The sequence below is a fragment of the Helianthus annuus genome, chromosome 2 (genome assembly GCF_002127325.2).
Source record: "Helianthus annuus cultivar XRQ/B chromosome 2, HanXRQr2.0-SUNRISE, whole genome shotgun sequence".
Classification (NCBI taxonomy): domain Eukaryota; kingdom Viridiplantae; phylum Streptophyta; class Magnoliopsida; order Asterales; family Asteraceae; genus Helianthus; species Helianthus annuus.
The window spans coordinates 43,671,806-43,692,917 of record NC_035434.2 but is presented as its reverse complement, the minus strand read 5'-3'; the positions used below and the strand labels follow the sequence as shown (position 1 = coordinate 43,692,917).

General features: G+C 38.6%; 1 protein-coding gene across 1 annotated transcript; it reads left to right on the top strand.

Annotated features, from left to right (window-relative positions):
• Positions 1-275: 275 nt before the first annotated feature.
• LOC118484807 (alpha/beta-gliadin clone PW1215-like) lies at positions 276-833 on the top strand. Its single transcript, XM_035980812.1, has one exon. The coding sequence runs from the start codon at positions 276-278 to the stop codon at positions 831-833; it is 558 nt and encodes a 185-aa protein (XP_035836705.1).
• The last annotated feature ends 20,279 nt before the right edge of the window (positions 834-21,112 follow it).

Genomic DNA, 21,112 nt, shown 5'->3' with positions numbered 1-21,112 from the left:
TTGACAATTAGTTAGTTTAAAGTATGAGTGATCAAGGTCCATCTGACGCCTATCGTCACCTATCTAGTTCTCCTAGAGATGAAGGAACTTCCTCCCAGCCTACTCCTTTGGGGTATTCAACTGACACAGAAGAGGGAATCTTCATATTTAAGGCGCAATCCAAAGAACCATTCCTTAAGAAAAAGAGAGGGTGATTCAGTTGGGGAGCACATGAGCGTAGGAAACGAATGAGGAAGTTACAGCAGTAACGGGTTTTAGCAGCAGCAAATAGGGAGATGAACGCCCAGACCCAAGACATAGTCAATAGGCGATTGGCCAACTTTAACATACTAGCTACCACTGCAGCAGACCCAAACTTAGACCAAATCATTGCACCACAACCACTGCCACTGTTCCCAACCCAACCCATGGAAATAGAACCTAACCCAGGAGATCAGGTTCCCGTACCCGCATTCGACCCAAACGAAATCCCTAGAGTCCCAGCACCAAATCCTCTAGCTTATGACCCATGGGAGGATGAACATAGGGATTATCGAGAACTCTACCCACATGAGGAACCCATACCAAACCCTATAGCACCATACCCCAACCTCGACCTTCTAGATCCATATTGGGATGCCGATCAGTATGTTCGGGAAATCCTAGAAAACCCATACCCATATGGAGAACCCGTACCACAGTACCCTGACCCAATACCCGCACCACCACCATCCATGAGTACCGAAAACGTGCAGGAACTCCGCACACTTGGTGAGGAGTTAGTAGATGAAGGAGAAAGAATAAGACAAATAGGGGAAAAGCTCGTTTGGAAGTACGACGAGCGAAATATGTAATATTGGATGAAACCCTAGTCACAATAATAATAATAATAATAATAATAATAATAATAATAATAATAATAATAACAACAACAATAATAATAATAATAATAATAATAATAATAATAATAATAATAATAATAATAATAATAATAATAATATAAATATATATATGTGTGTAGTTTGAAAAAAATATATATAATAGTATATCAAATCAACTAAAATAGATAATCCAATATTTACTGATGCATAACTAGTAGTGCATTTTAAATTCCAGTTGCAGCTTGTAATAGATGTGTGTGTGTATATATATATATATATATATATATATATATATATATATATATATATGAAATAGAGTAAACGTCGCAATGCTCTACGATTTTGACCAATGTGTTGCTTGTGTAATTGTTGGCATTAAATTTTGTTTTGTGATATTAATACCTGGTAAATGTTTATAATCCAGATGGACAATGAAGTGAATCAGGAAAACCCGAATAACGATAATAACGGGAACCAATTAGATAACAGTGCCATCCAACATATAGTGGCACAAGGGATTATAGATGCTATGCCATATATTATCAAGACTGTTAAAGAAGCGGAAAATAATAAAACTAACAGTGGAAGTAAACGACCACCTACCGAACCCAGTCACAGCGTAAACAATGGACCGTTACTTCTATTACCTATTACAAAAAAGAAGAAGAACCATGTCATATGGTTGTTCTTACAAAGAATTCTGGTCTTGCAAACCAATAGAATTCTCTGGCAATGAAGGAGCCATTGCAGCTCTACGTTGGATTGAAAAGACTGAGGCAGTCTTAAAAATAAGCAAAAGTGCAGAGAAGATAAAATCATGTTTGCTTCCAATCTTTTTAAGAATGCAGCACTACAATGGTGGAATACTATTCTCCAGTCCAGGGGAAGTGACAGAGTCTACAATATAGAATGGACTGAGTTTAAAAACATGGTTGAAAGAAAATTCTGTCCTCCCAATGAAAAAGAACAAATTGCTAATAAGTTTTTAAACCTTAGAATGACTGGAGTTGGCTGTAAGGGTTACACTACCATATTTTTCGAATATGCTAGAATAGTGCCAAACCTAGCTTTACCAGAACCAGTATTAATCTGCCATTACATCTGGGGATTAATCGGTGAGAAAAGACATGTAGTAAAGGCAGCTAGACCACAAACCATAGAAGAAGCTGTAGAACTAGCAAATACCTTGACTGATGAACTAGTGCGTACGCAAGAAGAAAACCAGAAGAAGAACCTAGTCCAGAAACTTACCCAGGAATTTCGCTACGGTAATTCCACCCGTGGGAAAAACAGAGGTTCTACTTCTGCACCTTACAGTAAGTCCTGCAAGAAAAAGCACTCAGGGAAATGTTCCATATACTGCAACTTCTGCAAGATATCAAGACATAAGGAAGAAGACTACAAGAAGAAACCCAGTAAGGGAATATGCTTCAATTGTGGAGAAGAGAGGCGTATTAAGCCGAACTGTCCGAAACTAGCTCCAGCCATGAACAACAAAACTACTAAGAATGCTAGAGCATTTGTTCTGACAGCTGAAGAAGCCAAACTAATTCCGGATGTGATTGCCGGTACGTTTTTAGTTAATGATGTTTTTGCTAAAGTATTATTTGACTCTGGTGCGAACCAAAGTTTTATTAATACTTCGTTCTGCGAGTTTCTCAATCAACCATTAACTAAACTTCAAAAAGAATGTCTGGTAGAGACGACAAATGGGGAATCCATTAAGATCACTAAAATCTTGCAGGGAGCAAGAATAGAAATTTTAAACCATAATTTTATTGCTAATCTTTACCCAATGAATCTGGCTGGATTTGATATTGTATTAGGAATTGATTGGTTAGTAGCCAATAAAGCCAGTATTTTATGTGATAAAAAGTCAATACAAGTAAATTCACCAAAGGGTGAAAATATCACAATTAAGGGAGATAAGCCAACTAGGTCTACGAAATTCATCTCTGTGATGAAAACAGCCAACTATGCAAGGAAAGGATCACTAGTGTATATGATTTCTATAATCATTAACACTAAAGGAAAATAATTAAAAGATATTCCTGTAGTATCTCAATTCTCAGATGTTTTCCCAGAAAAATTATCGGGACTACCGCCGGATAGGGAGGTCGAATTCAGAATTTACCTACTACCAGGGACCGCACCAATTACCAAGGCACCTTACCCTTTAGCACCAGCAGAGATGCAATAACTGAAGAAACAACTGGACGAACTACTGGAGAAAGGATTCATACAGCCCAGTTCATCACCATGGGGAGCACCAATCTTTTTTGTCAAAAAGAAAGACGGATCAAATGCGTATGTGCATTGATTACCGAGAACTGAACAAGGCCACGATTAAAAATCGGTACCCATTACCGAGAATCGATGATCTGTTTGATCAACTGCAAGGAGCACGATTCTTTTCTAAGATCGATTTATGCTCAGGATATCATCAATTGAAAGTACAGTAAGAGGACATTCCTAAAACTGCTTTCAGAACAAGGTATGGTCATTATGAATTTACCGTCATGCCATTTGGCTTAACCAATGCCCCAGCTGCATTTATGGACACGATGAACAGAATATGTAAACCATATCTGGATAAATTCATAATTGTCTTTATAGAAGATATTTACATTTACTCTAAGAGTAAAGAGGAACATGCAGCGCATCTGCATGCACTCCTTATATTATTGAGAAAGGAAAAGCTTTATGCTAAATTCTCAAAATGTGAATTTTGGTTAGAAGGAGTACAATTCCTTGGACATTTGGTTAATCATGAAGGAATTCATGTGGATCCCACAAATATCGAGGCAATTACTAAATGGAAAGTCCCTGAATCACCAACGGAGGTGAGAAGTTTTCTCGGACTGGTAGGTTATTATAGACGGTTTATCCTAAATTTCTCTAGAATAGCCATTCCTTAGCAAAACTGACTTGTAAATAAGTTAAGTTTGAATGGGGACCAAAACAGGAAGAAGCCTTTAGAATCCTTAAGCAAAGATTAACCAACGTACCCATACTCGCGCTGCGAGAAGGAACTGAAGACTTTGTAGTCTATTGTGACACGTCTAAATTAGGTTATGTATGTGTGTTGATGCAATGTCAAAAAGTTATAGCCTATGCCTCTAGACAACTTAAGAATCATGAAGAGAATTATACAACCCATGATTTAGAATTAGGAGCCATAATTTTTGCCTTTAAAATTTGGAGACATTATCTTTACGGTAGTAAGTTTACCATTTTCACCGATCATAAAAGTTTACGATATGTTTTTGGGCAAAAGGAGTTAAATATGAGACAAAGACGCTGGATGGAAATTCTTAGTGATTATGATTGTAGTATCTAGTATCATGCAGGAAAGGCTAATGTAGTAGCCGATGCTTTAAGTCGAAAGTATCATGAAAAACCCAGAAAAGTACGTTCTCTCAAGTTAAATCTGCAGATAGATTTAAACGAGCAAATTAGAGAAGTACAAAAATCAGTGATCAAGGACGATACTGAGAAACTGAAAGGAATGATTAAGGAATTAGAACAAGGAACAGATGGAATTTAGAGATATCATAAGAAAAGAAGCTGGATACCCAAACGAGGAAACCTACGCTGCCGAATATTATAAGAATCCCATAAGTCTAAGTATAAGATACATCCTGTAAGTGATAAAATGTATCAAGACTTAAGAAAGAATTTCTGGTGGATAGGAATGAAAAAGGATATAGCAGCCTATGTTGCCAAGTGTCTAACCTGTTCACAGGTCCAAGCTGAACATCAGAAACCCTCAGGTTTATTGCAGTAACTAAAAATGCCAATATGGAAATGGGAATTGATAAAAATGGACTTTGTTACCAAATTACCCAAGACAAGAAAAGGAAATGATACAATCTGGGTGATTGTAGACAGATTAACCAAGTCTACTGTAACACCCGTCACAAATTAGTACGATTATAATATTAAATACGCATTTTACGTGAAAATGCGACCTTTTAAATCTTTGTCAAATTAACGTTCATACATAATTAAAGTACTCAAATTATAGTAACAAGTGTTTACAAATTTCATTTTTAAACTAGAATAAAATAAGTCAATTGCGGAAGCTTCAAAGACATGTGTTCGGTTCTTCATATTCGCTTGATCTTCATCCAGGAATCATAGACGTTCAACTATGATCAAAACCAACTTAAAAGTTAGTTTTGATAGCTTATAAACATGTATAAACAAGTTCCATAAACAAAACACAAAATATAAAATAAAATTTCAGAATTTTGCCTCTCGCACCACGCGAGAGGCTCCATCTTTTCCTTCGCGTGTCGCGACAGCACCTGCGTGTCACGCCCGGTGCTCGGTTCTCCTTCGCGTGCCGCGGGGAAGATCGTTTTCCAGCAGGTCTGCATCTGGGACCTGCATTTCTGCCAGCTATGTTTATTTATCAAAAATCAAACTTTCAAAGGCCATAACTTTTGATCTATAAGTCCGTTTTACGTGATTCTTTTTCCTACGCGTTCGAAATTTAATTCTCCATCTTATGGAGTTAAAACCTGATATTCAACTACTTAAAAAATTCAGATTTCAAGCTCTCGGCTTGAAATTCCTTTTTAACACTTTTGACCCGTTCCATGATTCATTAAACTACTTTTGTTTAAATCATTGCAAAATTTTGAGATATTCATTATCTCAAAACCATTAACTCTTGAGTTCAAAACTTTCATACATTATGCAACTAAAGGTTGAGTTTTGCGCAAAACTTCATTTTGACCCGTTTTGAGGGATTTACCATAAACTTTAAATTTCACTCTCTCCTTTTACCCATCATTTTACTACATTAAGGTATCTACCTATACTTTGTAATCTTTATGCAAATTCCTAAACAACCCATATGGGTCGTTTACCCAACTCACCCATTAAGGGCTTTTTGGTCAATTTTAGTCCTTCATTTTATGACGAAGGACTTTCGCTAATATTTGACCAAAAATATCGCTTTTAACAATAATTCTAAATATGCGTACCTGGCTCGAGTCATAGGATTGACCCATTTAAATATCTTTCACTATTAATTTCTAACTAATACCAACGGGAACCGTATGATATTTCCTGTAATCATAAAACTCAACAAGCGATCATCAATTAATATTGTCAAATGATCTTACCAATGTCATTTGACCCGTTTAGTCCGAACGACCATTTTCCATTATGAGATGATATCTAGTTACCATCTCGCCCTTTTACCCATTCCGATTTACACCATGACGTAATGTTTCAAAATTTCTTATTAGTTCATCGTCACATGACTAATTTACCAATTTACCCTTTTTGCCATTGTTTATGATTTCTCACCATTACACTTGTTCCGACTCATATTATTTGCGTCGGAACATTATAATTCTATTACTAACTTTTCCTTATTCATTTTCAATACACACAACTGATGTATACTCTAAAAGGGTGTAAGCTTTTACTTACCTCGCATTCGAAACACGCTTTTCCTTCACACTTGGTTCGTTCGATCCACTTCCTTTCCAAGCCTCCACCTAGCTTGTCAAGCGTCAAACTATCATCATAATTCGTAAGACGGGTAGATTAGTCATCATTAATTATGACTATTCCATCTTACGAATTTTACATCAAAATTTACCATTTGATTTCATTTTGGTCAGTTTGACTTTTAAAGGTCAAACTGCCTATTAGCATAAGTGATTATATTATGAAACTCGACAATTCATTTAAGCACTTTATCAAGTATCCGATAGGCATTATTCTTACGCCACCGTTTTAACTACTTTTCAAGTCTAAGTTCATGTTATTATTAACACCAATTTAACTTAGCTTTTGATTATCAAAGCTAATTATTCACTTGTTAAGCAAGAACTAAAGGTTCCCATCTACATGTAAAATCTGTTTCATCATAGCATTAGACATTCACCCGAACGTCTAATATAATCTAGTTCTACATATTAATTAGTGGACATCATGATTCCAAACACCTATTTACATGAACAAAAATCAATAATTTCATCATAATATACAAAACCCATTTCAAGTCATATACGAGCATTCACTCGAACTTATAAATTGTTCAAGTATTTTGCTCCAGCTATCAAATATGATGATTCTAAGCACATGCATATCATCATCTTTACTATTTAATCAAAACCCACTTAGCTCATACTTGATTAATTGACTAATCTCTAGTTTATGGCACAATTCTACAAGTTTGTATCTAGGGTTTGTTCCTAGACATAGATTCAACCTAATATCACTCATATATACAACATTCATCACAGAACTTTCGATTTTGGTGTTCATCATAAATTCAAGACATCGCCAAATTACAAAAATGACATACCTTGTGATCTCCTAGCTTAGGTGATCAAGAATTTAGTTAAAGCCCGAATTCATAGCTTGATTTCCCCTTTGATTTTGAGCAATTTTGATGAGTTTAGGGTTTGAAAGGAGAACCCTCTCCTGCTCTGTGGAAAACGTCAATCAAACACACACTTGTGTGTGTTTTGGTTTTTGATTTATTTAATTAAAACGTCTTTCATATTTTCCCTTTTTAGTCCCTCAAGATTTCAAGTTTTATAAAGGTTTAACCAATTCATGTTTCCATTATTGTCTTAACCACACTTAACTTACTAGGTTAATATTCCTAGTTACTCAGTGGTTTTCGGGGGAGTCATAACCCGTTTTATTTTTAAGTCCCGTTAACTCGGGTTTCTTATAAACTTTGTTTTCTCAAAGCGTTTATTCTTCTTTTTGATTAATATAGGATTATTTATTTAAATCTTAATATTCACCGGGTTAATTTTACCACTAACGGTATTTTACCCGTTCATTATTTTCAACATGGTTTGATTACCAATCCCATTTTCGGGGTATTACAAGTCTACCCCCCTTAAAGAAGTTTCATCCCCGAAACCTTATTTGCGTACTTCATTTGTTTAAACCAAACGAACTTGGTTTCATTTTTTTTGAAGCATTCATCCTTTTTGATCAATATTTTGTCATTTGTATTGACATGTGTGTCTTTAATGTGTAAGTCCTTACGAACCGTAACTGTCATCTTATATTTCTTATTTTTGTCGCCTATTTGACCGAGTTGTCACTTGACCACTGTTTCGCGTTAGTCTGTTCACATGTTTATTCCGCGCTTGTCTTATATTAACAAGCGCTTTGTATTTGTAATGACATTATCTTGACTTTGAATAGTTTTTACCGGCTAGATTAATTAGTCGCCGTCACTTCATACCCCGTCACCCGGGTATACTATTTTGCCATCACCGACCTTATGTGTATTTAAGATTTTCTAAACCACCTCATACTACTTATGTTTGTTAAAACGTTCGCTTTTGACTAAAACTAACTTTTAGTTTAACATTTTAACTTATGTCAATTACTCTCATCAGGGGAATTGATGACCTAAGATTTATTCCTTTCATTATTATTTTACGCGGGGAATCATAACGAGTTCCCACGCTTTACATTATTGACCCGTAGGTTCCTTCACCTGGCCTCGTAGGCTATTTTATTATATCTCTACCTTTTTAAGGTGAGTCCCCAACAGTTTGTTTCTTTGTAATAGTGACCCGAGGGTCATTCTGGTCCCGTAGACCTCAACACTTCTTACAATCCTGAGGGTTGTGATGATCCCGTAGATTCATCTTTTACCCATATTGTCCTAAAAATATACTTTCGGTGTCAATGCGCCCCTTTTTATGTTGAGAATTATTTATTTTTGCTTTTGCATTTCATTTGACTTTGACCGTAGTCTAAGGCTACATTCGTTTTTATTCAGATTATCCTTCCGACTCTATGACTTCTTACGTCATTTACGCGTCGGTTTGTTCTTCACTTACCGTTTCTCGGTTCGTGCTTATAATTCTTTACGACTTGTTACTCGGATTCTTCGTCTTAATACTTTAACATTCTTATTTCACTAGTTTGGGTTTTTCCTTTCTATATTCCTATACGACCCATCACTTAGGTTCATTAATATTTTGCGCTCCCGTTTATTTGGTTTGCGCTTCCTTACCTTTTTAAGCGTTATTCTTTATTTATTCTTGTTTGATTTGTTCGTGTGACACTTCATCACTTATGAATGTCAAACTTCATTTGTCTTCAACCCGTTCATCTTCGAGATAGTTGAATCGTAATTATCAAAAGTTATGTTTGCAAAAATCTGGTCGTTTTTTTAGTCATAACTCACAATCCGAGTCCTTTGACTTTCTATTTCACGTTCCCGTCTCTTGGTTTACGCATACTTTCAAAATCCTACCCATCTATCGGGTATTTTACCGAAGTAATTATTTAAGGCAACCGTCCCGGTATGTATTAAGACTTCGTTTTAATTTATTTGGTCGCCTTAGCGAAATCCATCGCTTTTATTCAATCAAGTCCTTTTATTTTATTTATTGTTTTTTTATTTAATTCGTTTGACTTGTCCTTGTGAATTTCATCACTTGTGACAGTCAAACTTTTATCCCTATGCCTTAGCATTCCTATTAGTCGGTCTGTGTTTTCATTTACTTTGTTCTTTGTCCCTTCTCTCGGGCTCGTTATTCTAACGTAATACGCTTTCGTCATCTGACTTGCGTTTAGATTTATTATCAAACATTTTGCTTATTTTATCATTTTGGATACCCTTTTTAAATTGTCCCATTCACCCCGTCCTTATTACACCAGACGTAAGTGTGTCCATCATAAAAAGTTTATTGTGACAACCCGAACCCTCAAGGTTAGTGCCGTCTAATTCAGTGACCATTAAACGTGCTTATTAGAGTTAGCATGATCTAACTTTGCAAACCTTGTAGTTAACATCGTTATATTTCGGTCATTGACATTCATCGTGATTATTTGCACACTATGTAACTTGTTAGGCTTTCGTATGGATTGGTTATTAAAGAAGTGAAATCATGCACACCTTACCGAGTCATACGCTCTCACAATCGCACAAGGGCCACTCTCTTGTTCTCGGCCCAAAGACCATGTCCTGTTATTCTCGGCCCAATGACCATGAGGCCAAACCTCTGAGCCTGTTTCTTCTCCCATCTCGTTCCGGTGCTCCTCGGCCCACACACACCCACACACTTATCAGGCCCAACCGAAGGGAGCCTGGCCCATCTTTTGGCGATCTTGTATACACGTTAGTATGAGAGGGAGCATGCAACTCCCTTCACACGTTTTGCAACCCTAGTTGCTCCAAGACCCTTGACGGCAGTTTCTCTCGGTGAACCTTCCTGCTCGACACACCATCCTCATCGTCCTAGTATGGCCTCTACAAACCCTCGGTTAGTATTGACATAACTGCTTTGAGTCTGGTTGATTATATTCGGTTGTGTACAAATGTATTAATGATAATAAACTCACACGTGTAATTATAGGTCTCGTATGATATAGGGTGTTGATTAGAAAACTTTATTGACAAACTGAATCAGATCTGGAAATATAACCCACTGTTTGGTCCGAATTAAATATTGGATGCTAGTGATTGTTGTTTTGATAATAAGCCTAACTAATCGATTCAAATAGAAGGGTAACTGGTTGATTAATTATGAATATTTGTGACATGCATCGTGTGGATAAACATGCAGCCCACTACCTTAAATAGGACCAATAATAACATGGGAACAATAACAGATGTCGGCCATTGTTGTGTATTTTGATAATGGTAATGGTGCCTTGAACTAAGTGATAATGGTTAGGGTCATGTTGCATCATAATATGAGGTCATAACACATGAAACTTGTTATAGTTCTTGTTGATTACCTACTGATTATCATGATTATGTGATATATTGACATGAGTATAAGGAATGGTTCAGTAATCAGTAGTTATATATATATGAATCAATTAACATGCTGATTGGTTATATTATCCATGAATGATGCTAGTTTAGATTAATGGTAATAGTGTGATGTATGAACTAGGGCTGCACAAGAATATACATAAATATTGAAGGTTCGGATATTAAAGGATGCTTGAGTAGGTATAATCTTTGTTAATTAATGAACTGCTATCACAAATCAGGAAGTTGTTATGCTATTTGATTTGAATGGGGTTATGAGGATACACGGTTGTTAAGTATAGGTGGGTTATGATATGCATTTATTATAATTAGGGTGATAGTTATCATGGCTTGACTCCGAGCAATGATGATAAAACTGTTGCAAAATCCTGGGAGATATATATATATGGTTTGGCATGGGAATCTGATGGCACAATCACTTGGTGAATTGAATTGATAACATACAGGTCTGTTTAGGGGCTAATGAATTAAACGGGTAACATTCAAAGGTAATTTAGGCTTTACACGCTAATTGGGCTGCATTAATTAACAAGTAAATCACATATTAACTTGGGCTGGGCTGCACGCTGTTTGGAGACAGTCGCATACTTGATGCGGGCTGGGCTTCACGGGGTAAACATTGGGCCGGTACCCAACTGGACCGGACCGCACAACACACGTATCGCACCTTGTATAGTCGTTGGGCCGCACACCGCGTTGCTGGACCGTAGCTGAATGGAACCCATAACTGACCCGACTGTATATTTGGGTCTTGATAGCACAATGTTGGCAATACGTGAATGTCTATATTTATGTCTTGGTCTATGGTTCCATACGATGATTGATTGGTAAGTTGCACATGATGGCTGCACATATGTTGGTGAAATGGGTCTGATTGGAATGGGTTAAAACAGGGTTCGGTGGTTTGGGCATTAATATTTCTGCACTTAAAAATTGAAATGTTCAAAACTTAAAGTGCTCTCAATTAACAGTGGGATGGGTTTATAAATTGAAATTGGACCGAAGCCCTAGTGGGCTGATACAACTCTAGTTTGTAAGTTAGTATTAATATTGAGTTGGGTTTATAAAATTGAGAATATGGGCCGAAGGGTAGCAGTAGACCGTATAAGTTATATTGTGAAATATTAACTTGATATGAATCTAATTATGAACCAAATACGCTAAGTGACTACTTGGCGTTACTGGGTTGATAGATTAACTGTTATGACAGGAATTATATGTTTGTGCTACATGTAACTTAATTGTGTATTATGTGAGCAAGGAATACATGAATTAATTGTACGTGAAATATGTGGATTATGTGCACCTAAAACTGATTATTGTCGGTAACCATGATAGGACGCGTGTGATCAATTGATAATCAAGTAACTAATCTTACCGAGCAAACCAAAGGTGAGTTCACTACATTCGAGCATGCGTCCCAGTGGTTGGGGACAGTCAGTGGGTATTCCATGGGGGGATAAGTCTTTGGGTAAAAACGGGTATATTGGTTAATATTCTCACCTATCATCTTTTGTAAGTCCCTCATCGGGTATTAGTTAGTAGCGCTACTTAGGTTTGGCACCCTCATCCCGTGCCTGTAGAGGACGGAGGTGAACTAATGACCCAGTCTGGCCCAGTACTAGATAGGAGTACGTGGGAAGGGCAGTCGTGTATTTCAGGAGCCGTCATTGTTCGGAAATGAGATATTAACAATATTACTTGCATTGGTTATTGAACTTTTTTTACATACAACTGGTAACAAACGTTTTCTAAAACTGTGAACTCACCAGCGTTGCCTGATACACTTGTTGCATGCTCGCAGGTCGTTAGATGTCTTGGATTTGGAACTTGCTGTCTGGAGTAGCTGGAGTGGTCAAGGGTCGACTGGAGGGACTCATGTGATTGGTTATTACTATTATACATTGGTCTTGAACAATTTAACTTTGGTTAAACATTTGCTTCCGCTGAACATGTTGGTTTTGATTTAAACTTGTTAATGATATTTTCATTAAATGTTGATGATTTCTATTTAACAAACTTGTATGGGTTCAACGTAATTAGTGGCTCATTGTTGGTACGTCGCACGCTTAACAGGGACATTCCCTAGGTGGTATTTTGGGGGTGTGACAGTTTGGTATCAGAGCCACTGGTTATAGTGAACTTGGTTTTAGAATAATTTTTATAAAACCAGACTATAACCGAACAGATCCGAAATCGACCATGACACTCAGCTTCAGACTGCAAGGTTCGTTTCTCGTTTACTATTGCATAGTATATCTAGTGTTTGCGTATGAATAACATCACACGTGAATGCACACTTAGCACTGCAGTATGAACTTCTATGTTACCAACCCATGTTATGTGTTTTAAGAGTGCGACTCTACTTGAACTTTCATGATCTATGTTGTGGCGTCATCTGTCTTATTGTCGGGGAACCTTTTAGCGCAAGTTAAGAGACACTGGGATAAGCATGTAAATTGACTTATTATTATGGGTGCACACATAATAATAATGTGAGGTGCATGTGAGTCCCAGTGAGGCTTAACGAGTGTGAGAGGGGTTCCGCTCTGTTAATTGATGTTATGTTAGACCTCAACAGTCTATAGGAGTCATAGCAGTGATTGTCTCCTACTTGAGCATGATCTCTTCACCCCATTCTGAATCCTTACGAATCTCGGTGATATCGAGTATCACCCGATCACACATATAAACGCCTAGCGAACTGCGTAGAATGTTAGGTGCTAGTACGAACGTCCCTGAGTTGGATGGCTCAGCGTTAAATGATTGGACCATACTTTCCTCACTTACCTTTGCTTGCTGGAACTTAGTGTGTTGACGCCTTAGATCCCGAGGTGCGATCACTTCTGCAACACTCTCGCGACATACCGTGTATTACTCAGTCAACTTGCAAGAACGATGGACAAAAGGGTAAACAAAGTACCTTACTGACTCCAGCATTTGAAAGACCCTAGTTACCGGCAACGGTCAACAGCAATTTGACTCCAATCGATCCTTAACCCCAGCCAGCGACTCATGGGAGTCGACTCTTACGAACCAATCGGGACAAAATCAACGACGAGTGACTGTAGAGCGGACTGTGTAACCGCCCGTACCATGAGTAGTGCCTTAGGACGTGGCATGGGATGTGAAAAGATGGACCTTGTTGGTGAAAGGACACGTTACACCGTTACATGAAACAATATTAGAGGCAACCGTCGTGGCAACATCTAGGTACTCGTGATCGTAGCTAACAGTATGGAAATGAAGGTGACAACAACCAAGGGAACGACGGAAGTACTGGAAATCCTCACAACGAGTATAACAACACGAGAGATGATGATCATGGAGGGACATTTAGGATTGGCGTGGGGGACGCCAGGTAATATAACAACATGGTAACTTGTATGGTAGCTGATCGCTTCGTCTCTTTTCTGTTTGACCCTGATGTTTCCTGAAACTGAACCTGTTATGGAGTCGGCAGATGGCAAGTCAGTCGAAACCTCATATGTTCGTTGGGCTGCAAACTCGACCTTGTGAGACCAGTGTTCAACATCGACCTTCTTTTTACTATCCTTGGTGGTTTCGACGCAGTAGTTAGTGTTGGTTGGTTATTCAGAAATCGCGCTGACATACCTTGTGAGGAGAAAATTTTGTGTGGAGAATCGTTATTTGTTCTAAAGCAACAGAGTGGTGCAAAGGTTAGCGCCATATCAACTATGAAGGCCCAACAGTGTCTACGTGGGGGATCACCCCGCTACGTTAGCAACCGTTACTGATGTTGAGGCTGAGGAAAAGAGGATCGAGGATCCACCAATTGTTCGTGATTCCTCTCAGTGTGCTACCCGAGGAGCTTACAGATTTACTTCCACCACTGTTAGGCAGAATTTCAGATTGATCTCAAGACAGGGGCAGCCCTGATTACTCATGCTACATACCGTCTTGCACCAGGAGGGTTGCAAGAATTATCAAATCAATTACAGGAACTATTGGATAGGAGTTTTGTTGGACTTAGTTTTTTTTTTCTTTCTCACTCTGGGGAGACCCAATTAAATCCGTGGGGATAAGCTTTTCTTGGACATATGTAACGATTATCGAGAACTCCGCAAGATAGTAGTCGGAAACCATCACCCGTTACCTCACTGACGACTCTCTTGACCAGCTGCAAGGGTTAATCATCTACCCTGAAACCTACGTGAGATCGGGCAATCATCAGATGGAAGTCCAGGAGGAGGATGTTCCTAAGATGACATTTCAAACGCAGTACGACCATTACGGATTTCTGTACACCAGTGGCTTCATGGGCCACAAGAGTCGACCATGTTTGTTGATGATGTTTTGAATCGTTACCAGGAGAAAGGAACGACATGGGCGGCATATGTATCCTATTTTAGAACTCCTGAGGGAGGAGCCACTCCGCGCGAAATCTTGCTAACAGGTAACTTCTGGAAGCGAGAGGTACATTTTGGTCGTATAAACAACGAAGTGGGAATACATGTGGATCTCGCTAGGATCCATTTTGTTAGAAACTGATCGACACCAAAGATTCCTCTGGGAGTACAACAATTCCTTGGTTTCGCTAGATACTATCATAGATTTAGCGTGTGATTTTCAAAGATTGCGCAGCTCTAATCTCTTTAACACAGTAGGGTGTTGTGTTAATGAAATGCAAAACATGAGGACGTCTTTTAGCCTTTGAAACCTAACTCCGCAATACATTGAGCATCGTCCCTATCCGAAGGTATTGATGACTTAGTGGTATGCCATGACGGTTCGAATCAGAGTTCCAGTTACACGCCGACGCAACACAAAGAAAGTAATGATTTACTCGGTGTATTTACAAGAAGATTTACACGCGTCACAACCTGGGGGTGGAAGCCATGGCCTTAGATTTGAGATGGGAGCATTACTTGGACGGTACAGAATGCACTACTTAGACTGATCACAAGGATCTCCCGTATACCTGGGTTTCGAATGAGCTAAATCAGATAATGGCATCGCTGGATGGAACGTTTGGATGATTACGACTGTGAAACTTAAATGAGCAGGAGTTTTGCAACTCACTATCGACTTTAACCTACCTGATCAAACTTGATTTGTTCAGAACGGAGAACTAAAGGAAGAGGATTTTCAAGTAGGACCGATGCGGGGCATGGAGAAGCAACAATTGGCAGGACGAACGATATTCACTACCTCACGGAACGAAGGCGGATCTAGTTATACGACAACTGTAGGGAACTCGTGTTGGGCAAAACACACCGGCTTCGATATTCTAACCGTCTGGGTTTTGACGAGAGATATTGGGATATATAAATCTTGCACTAGTGATTGGGCATGAAGGCCCACCCGGCAATGTTTGTGACTAATGTTTGACTTGAGGGAGAGTCAAGGTGAGTATCAGCAACGTTTTGGGAACAAACTGCCATAGATTTTGTCACTGGACTACCTAGAACTTAGAACGGGAATAACTCCATTGGGCGCTCGTTGATTGTTGCATGTAGTCGGTACACTTTCTCGCAAACAAGGAAGATTGTCAAATCTACGCATCCTCTAAATAACTAATTGCGAAGGGTGGTTTTAGGCACGAGGTGCCAACTTTTGTTACCTCTGATTTTGATCCATACCTGTTTACATTAGACATTACACAACACTCTTGGTTCCCGTCTGGACATGAGCATTACCTATCACCACAGGGCAATGGTTGGAGTAAACGGAAACCCCCCCCCCCCTAAAACTCAAAGACGTGTTGCGAGCATGTGTGGGATTGACTTGGTGAAAACTGGAAGGACGCATACCTTTGGCTGAGTTCTACAGCGGCAGTTACCATTCTAGTATTCAGAAAGCTCTGTTTGAGGTATTGCATGGACAGTGTCACCAACCTCTTTATTGGATTAAGGTGGTTGACAACGCAATCGCAGGTCCACAACTTGTACTTGAAACTCTTGGGAAGATTGCTTGGATCAGAAATCGTCTGACGGCAATGAGTGACCGTCAGGAAAGCTGATAGGCTTAGGAAACACAGGAAGATCGCTATAAGCCATCGTATCATGTTGAAAGTCTCACCCTGAGAGGGTGTGGTACGTTTGGGAAGCGTTGCGAGCTTAACCTACATCACTTTGAGCCATACAACACTCTGGGAAGAATAGATAACGTGACTTACAAACTCAGGATACCCGACGAATTGGGTAACGTGCACAATGCCATTTGAGTCTCGAATTTAAGGCAGTGTTCGTCTGATGGAACATTTGTGATTCCTTTGTTATTTAAACGCAATGATCGCAAGAAGCTCTAGTATCCTCAGTTGTTCAAGCGGTTGTATCAGCTTCTGACATCATTAGCGAATTTCGGGACGAAATTTCGTTCAAGTTAGGGATGATGTGGCACCCGAGGAAAATCCACAGTCATCCTAATCTAACATTTTGCCGCTTTGTGTTACTGATCAAATTTCGGGACGAAATTTTTTTCAAGTTGGGGATGATGTGACAACCCGAACCCTCAAGGTTAGTGCCGTCTAATTCAGTGACCATTAAACGTGCTTATTAGAGTTAGCATGATCTAACTTTGCAAACCTTGTAGTTAACATCGTTATATTTCGGTCATTGACATTCATCGTGATTATTTGCACACTATGTAACTTGTTAGGCTTTCGTATGGATTGGTTATTAAAGAAGTGAAATCATGCACACCTTACCGAGTCATACGCTCTCACAATCGCACAAGGGCCACTCTCTTGTTCTCGGCCCAAAGACCATGTCCTGTTATTCTCGGCCCAATGACCATGAGGCCAAACCTCTGAGCCTGTTTCTTCTCCCATCTCGTTCCGGTGCTCCTCGGCCCACACACACCCACACACTTATCAGGCCCAACCGAAGGGAGCCTGGCCCATCTTTTGGCGATCTTGTATACACGTTAGTATGAGAGGGAGCATGCAACTCCCTTCACACGTTTTGCAACCCTAGTTGCTCCAAGACCCTTGACGGCAGTTTCTCTCGGTGAACCTTCCTGCTCGACACACCATCCTCATCGTCCTAGTATGGCCTCTACAAACCCTCGGTTAGTATTGACATAACTGCTTTGAGTCTGGTTGATTATATTCGGTTGTGTACAAATGTATTAATGATAATAAACTCACACGTGTAATTATAGGTCTCGTATGATATAGGGTGTTGATTAGAAAACTTTATTGACAAACTGAATCAGATCTGGAAATATAACCCACTGTTTGGTCCGAATTAAATATTGGATGCTAGTGATTGTTGTTTTGATAATAAGCCTAACTAATCGATTCAAATAGAAGGGTAACTGGTTGATTAATTATGAATATTTGTGACATGCATCGTGTGGATAAACATGCAGCCCACTACCTTAAATAGGACCAATAATAACATGGGAACAATAACAGATGTCGGCCATTGTTGTGTATTTTGATAATGGTAATGGTGCCTTGAACTAAGTGATAATGGTTAGGGTCATGTTGCATCATAATATGAGGTCATAACACATGAAACTTGTTATAGTTCTTGTTGATTACCTACTGATTATCATGATTATGTGATATATTGACATGAGTATAAGGAATGGTTCAGTAATCAGTAGTTATATATATATGAATCAATTAACATGCTGATTGGTTATATTATCCATGAATGATGCTAGTTTAGATTAATGGTAATAGTGTGATGTATGAACTAGGGCTGCACAAGAATATACATAAATATTGAAGGTTCGGATATTAAAGGATGCTTGAGTAGGTATAATCTTTGTTAATTAATGAACTGCTATCACAAATCAGGAAGTTGTTATGCTATTTGATTTGAATGGGGTTATGAGGATACACGGTTGTTAAGTATAGGTGGGTTATGATATGCATTTATTATAATTAGGGTGATAGTTATCATGGCTTGACTCCGAGCAATGATGATAAAACTGTTGCAAAATCCTGGGAGATATATATATATGGTTTGGCATGGGAATCTGATGGCACAATCACTTGGTGAATTGAATTGATAACATACAGGTCTGTTTAGGGGCTAATGAATTAAACGGGTAACATTCAAAGGTAATTTAGGCTTTACACGCTAATTGGGCTGCATTAATTAACAAGTAAATCACATATTAACTTGGGCTGGGCTGCACGCTGTTTGGAGACAGTCGCATACTTGATGCGGGCTGGGCTTCACGGGGTAAACATTGGGCCGGTACCCAACTGGACCGGACCGCACAACACACGTATCGCACCTTGTATAGTCGTTGGGCCGCACACCGCGTTGCTGGACCGTAGCTGAATGGAACCCATAACTGACCCGACTGTATATTTGGGTCTTGATAGCACAATGTTGGCAATACGTGAATGTCTATATTTATGTCTTGGTCTATGGTTCCATACGATGATTGATTGGTAAGTTGCACATGATGGCTGCACATATGTTGGTGAAATGGGTCTGATTGGAATGGGTTAAAACAGGGTTCGGTGGTTTGGGCATTAATATTTCTGCACTTAAAAATTGAAATGTTCAAAACTTAAAGTGCTCTCAATTAACAGTGGGATGGGTTTATAAATTGAAATTGGACCGAAGCCCTAGTGGGCTGATACAACTCTAGTTTGTAAGTTAGTATTAATATTGAGTTGGGTTTATAAAATTGAGAATATGGGCCGAAGGGTAGCAGTAGACCGTATAAGTTATATTGTGAAATATTAACTTGATATGAATCTAATTATGAACCAAATACGCTAAGTGACTACTTGGCGTTACTGGGTTGATAGATTAACTGTTATGACAGGAATTATATGTTTGTGCTACATGTAACTTAATTGTGTATTATGTGAGCAAGGAATACATGAATTAATTGTACGTGAAATATGTGGATTATGTGCACCTAAAACTGATTATTGTCGGTAACCATGATAGGACGCGTGTGATCAATTGATAATCAAGTAACTAATCTTACCGAGCAAACCAAAGGTGAGTTCACTACATTCGAGCATGCGTCCCAGTGGTTGGGGACAGTCAGTGGGTATTCCATGGGGGGATAAGTCTTTGGGTAAAAACGGGTATATTGGTTAATATTCTCACCTATCATCTTTTGTAAGTCCCTCATCGGGTATTAGTTAGTAGCGCTACTTAGGTTTGGCACCCTCATCCCGTGCCTGTAGAGGACGGAGGTGAACTAATGACCCAGTCTGGCCCAGTACTAGATAGGAGTACGTGGGAAGGGCAGTCGTGTATTTCAGGAGCCGTCATTGTTCGGAAATGAGATATTAACAATATTACTTGCATTGGTTATTGAACTTTTTTTACATACAACTGGTAACAAACGTTTTCTAAAACTGTGAACTCACCAGCGTTGCCTGATACACTTGTTGCATGCTCGCAGGTCGTTAGATGTCTTGGATTTGGAACTTGCTGTCTGGAGTAGCTGGAGTGGTCAAGGGTCGACTGGAGGGACTCATGTGATTGGTTATTACTATTATACATTGGTCTTGAACAATTTAACTTTGGTTAAACATTTGCTTCCGCTGAACATGTTGGTTTTGATTTAAACTTGTTAATGATATTTTCATTAAATGTTGATGATTTCTATTTAACAAACTTGTATGGGTTCAACGTAATTAGTGGCTCATTGTTGGTACGTCGCACGCTTAACAGGGACATTCCCTAGGTGGTATTTTGGGGGTGTGACATTTATGCTATCATGTGTTCACTACTTACTTGGCCAGAGTAAGCGGTCAACACATGACGCGCATGACCTTTTCATAATTTTCACATCACGCCCTATGTAAGTAACGTCTCTGTTTATTTCATTTCTCTGATTTTATTTAGTAAAACTTTATTTAATTGCTAAACAACAATCATTAGTTTTTACTAGTTTTACACTTGAATGTATAAATTATTTTCTCTTCTATCAAACTATTATATAATCACATTTGTTAATGTGAACATTACTATTCTCACTAATATCCGTATTGAGAATATACACTTGGATAGTTACTTCCGTCCAAGTTTCCACATAGACTAGTTTCGTTATTGTTTTGTTATTCATCACTGTGAATAACACTTATTTCTACTTAATTGCTCTTGGAAACTTCATCCTGAATAGATGTCTTATTCAGGTTTTCCAAGTTTTATTCTACGTATGCAATAGTCATTCATAATGCTATTGTGCGATCAAATTTAAAACGTGCACCTGGTAATGCTTGCCCTAACGGGCTTTCCTTGCCATTAACCTTGTTCGCGGTCGTTACGCGATTTAGGTCCTTAGTGAGCATGCTCAGCTTGTCATACTTTGGCCATTGTTTTGTCAAATCCGCAATTTGTTACATTCCCGCTATCTTCAGATGCGAGTGACCTTTCAACTAAAACATTCACAAAGATTAGTTACATCAATATAAAAAAATGCCCAAATTATAATACAAGGGTTTCTACTATACGTGTCAACACATGTAATTTCGTTAACTATATCAATCATTTTAATTGGGATAACG

Excerpts from the sequence above, each read along its gene's own strand:
- LOC118484807 (XM_035980812.1), top strand. The coding sequence starts at position 276 with ATGAACGCCCAGACCCAAGACATAGTCAATAGGCGATTGGCCAACTTT.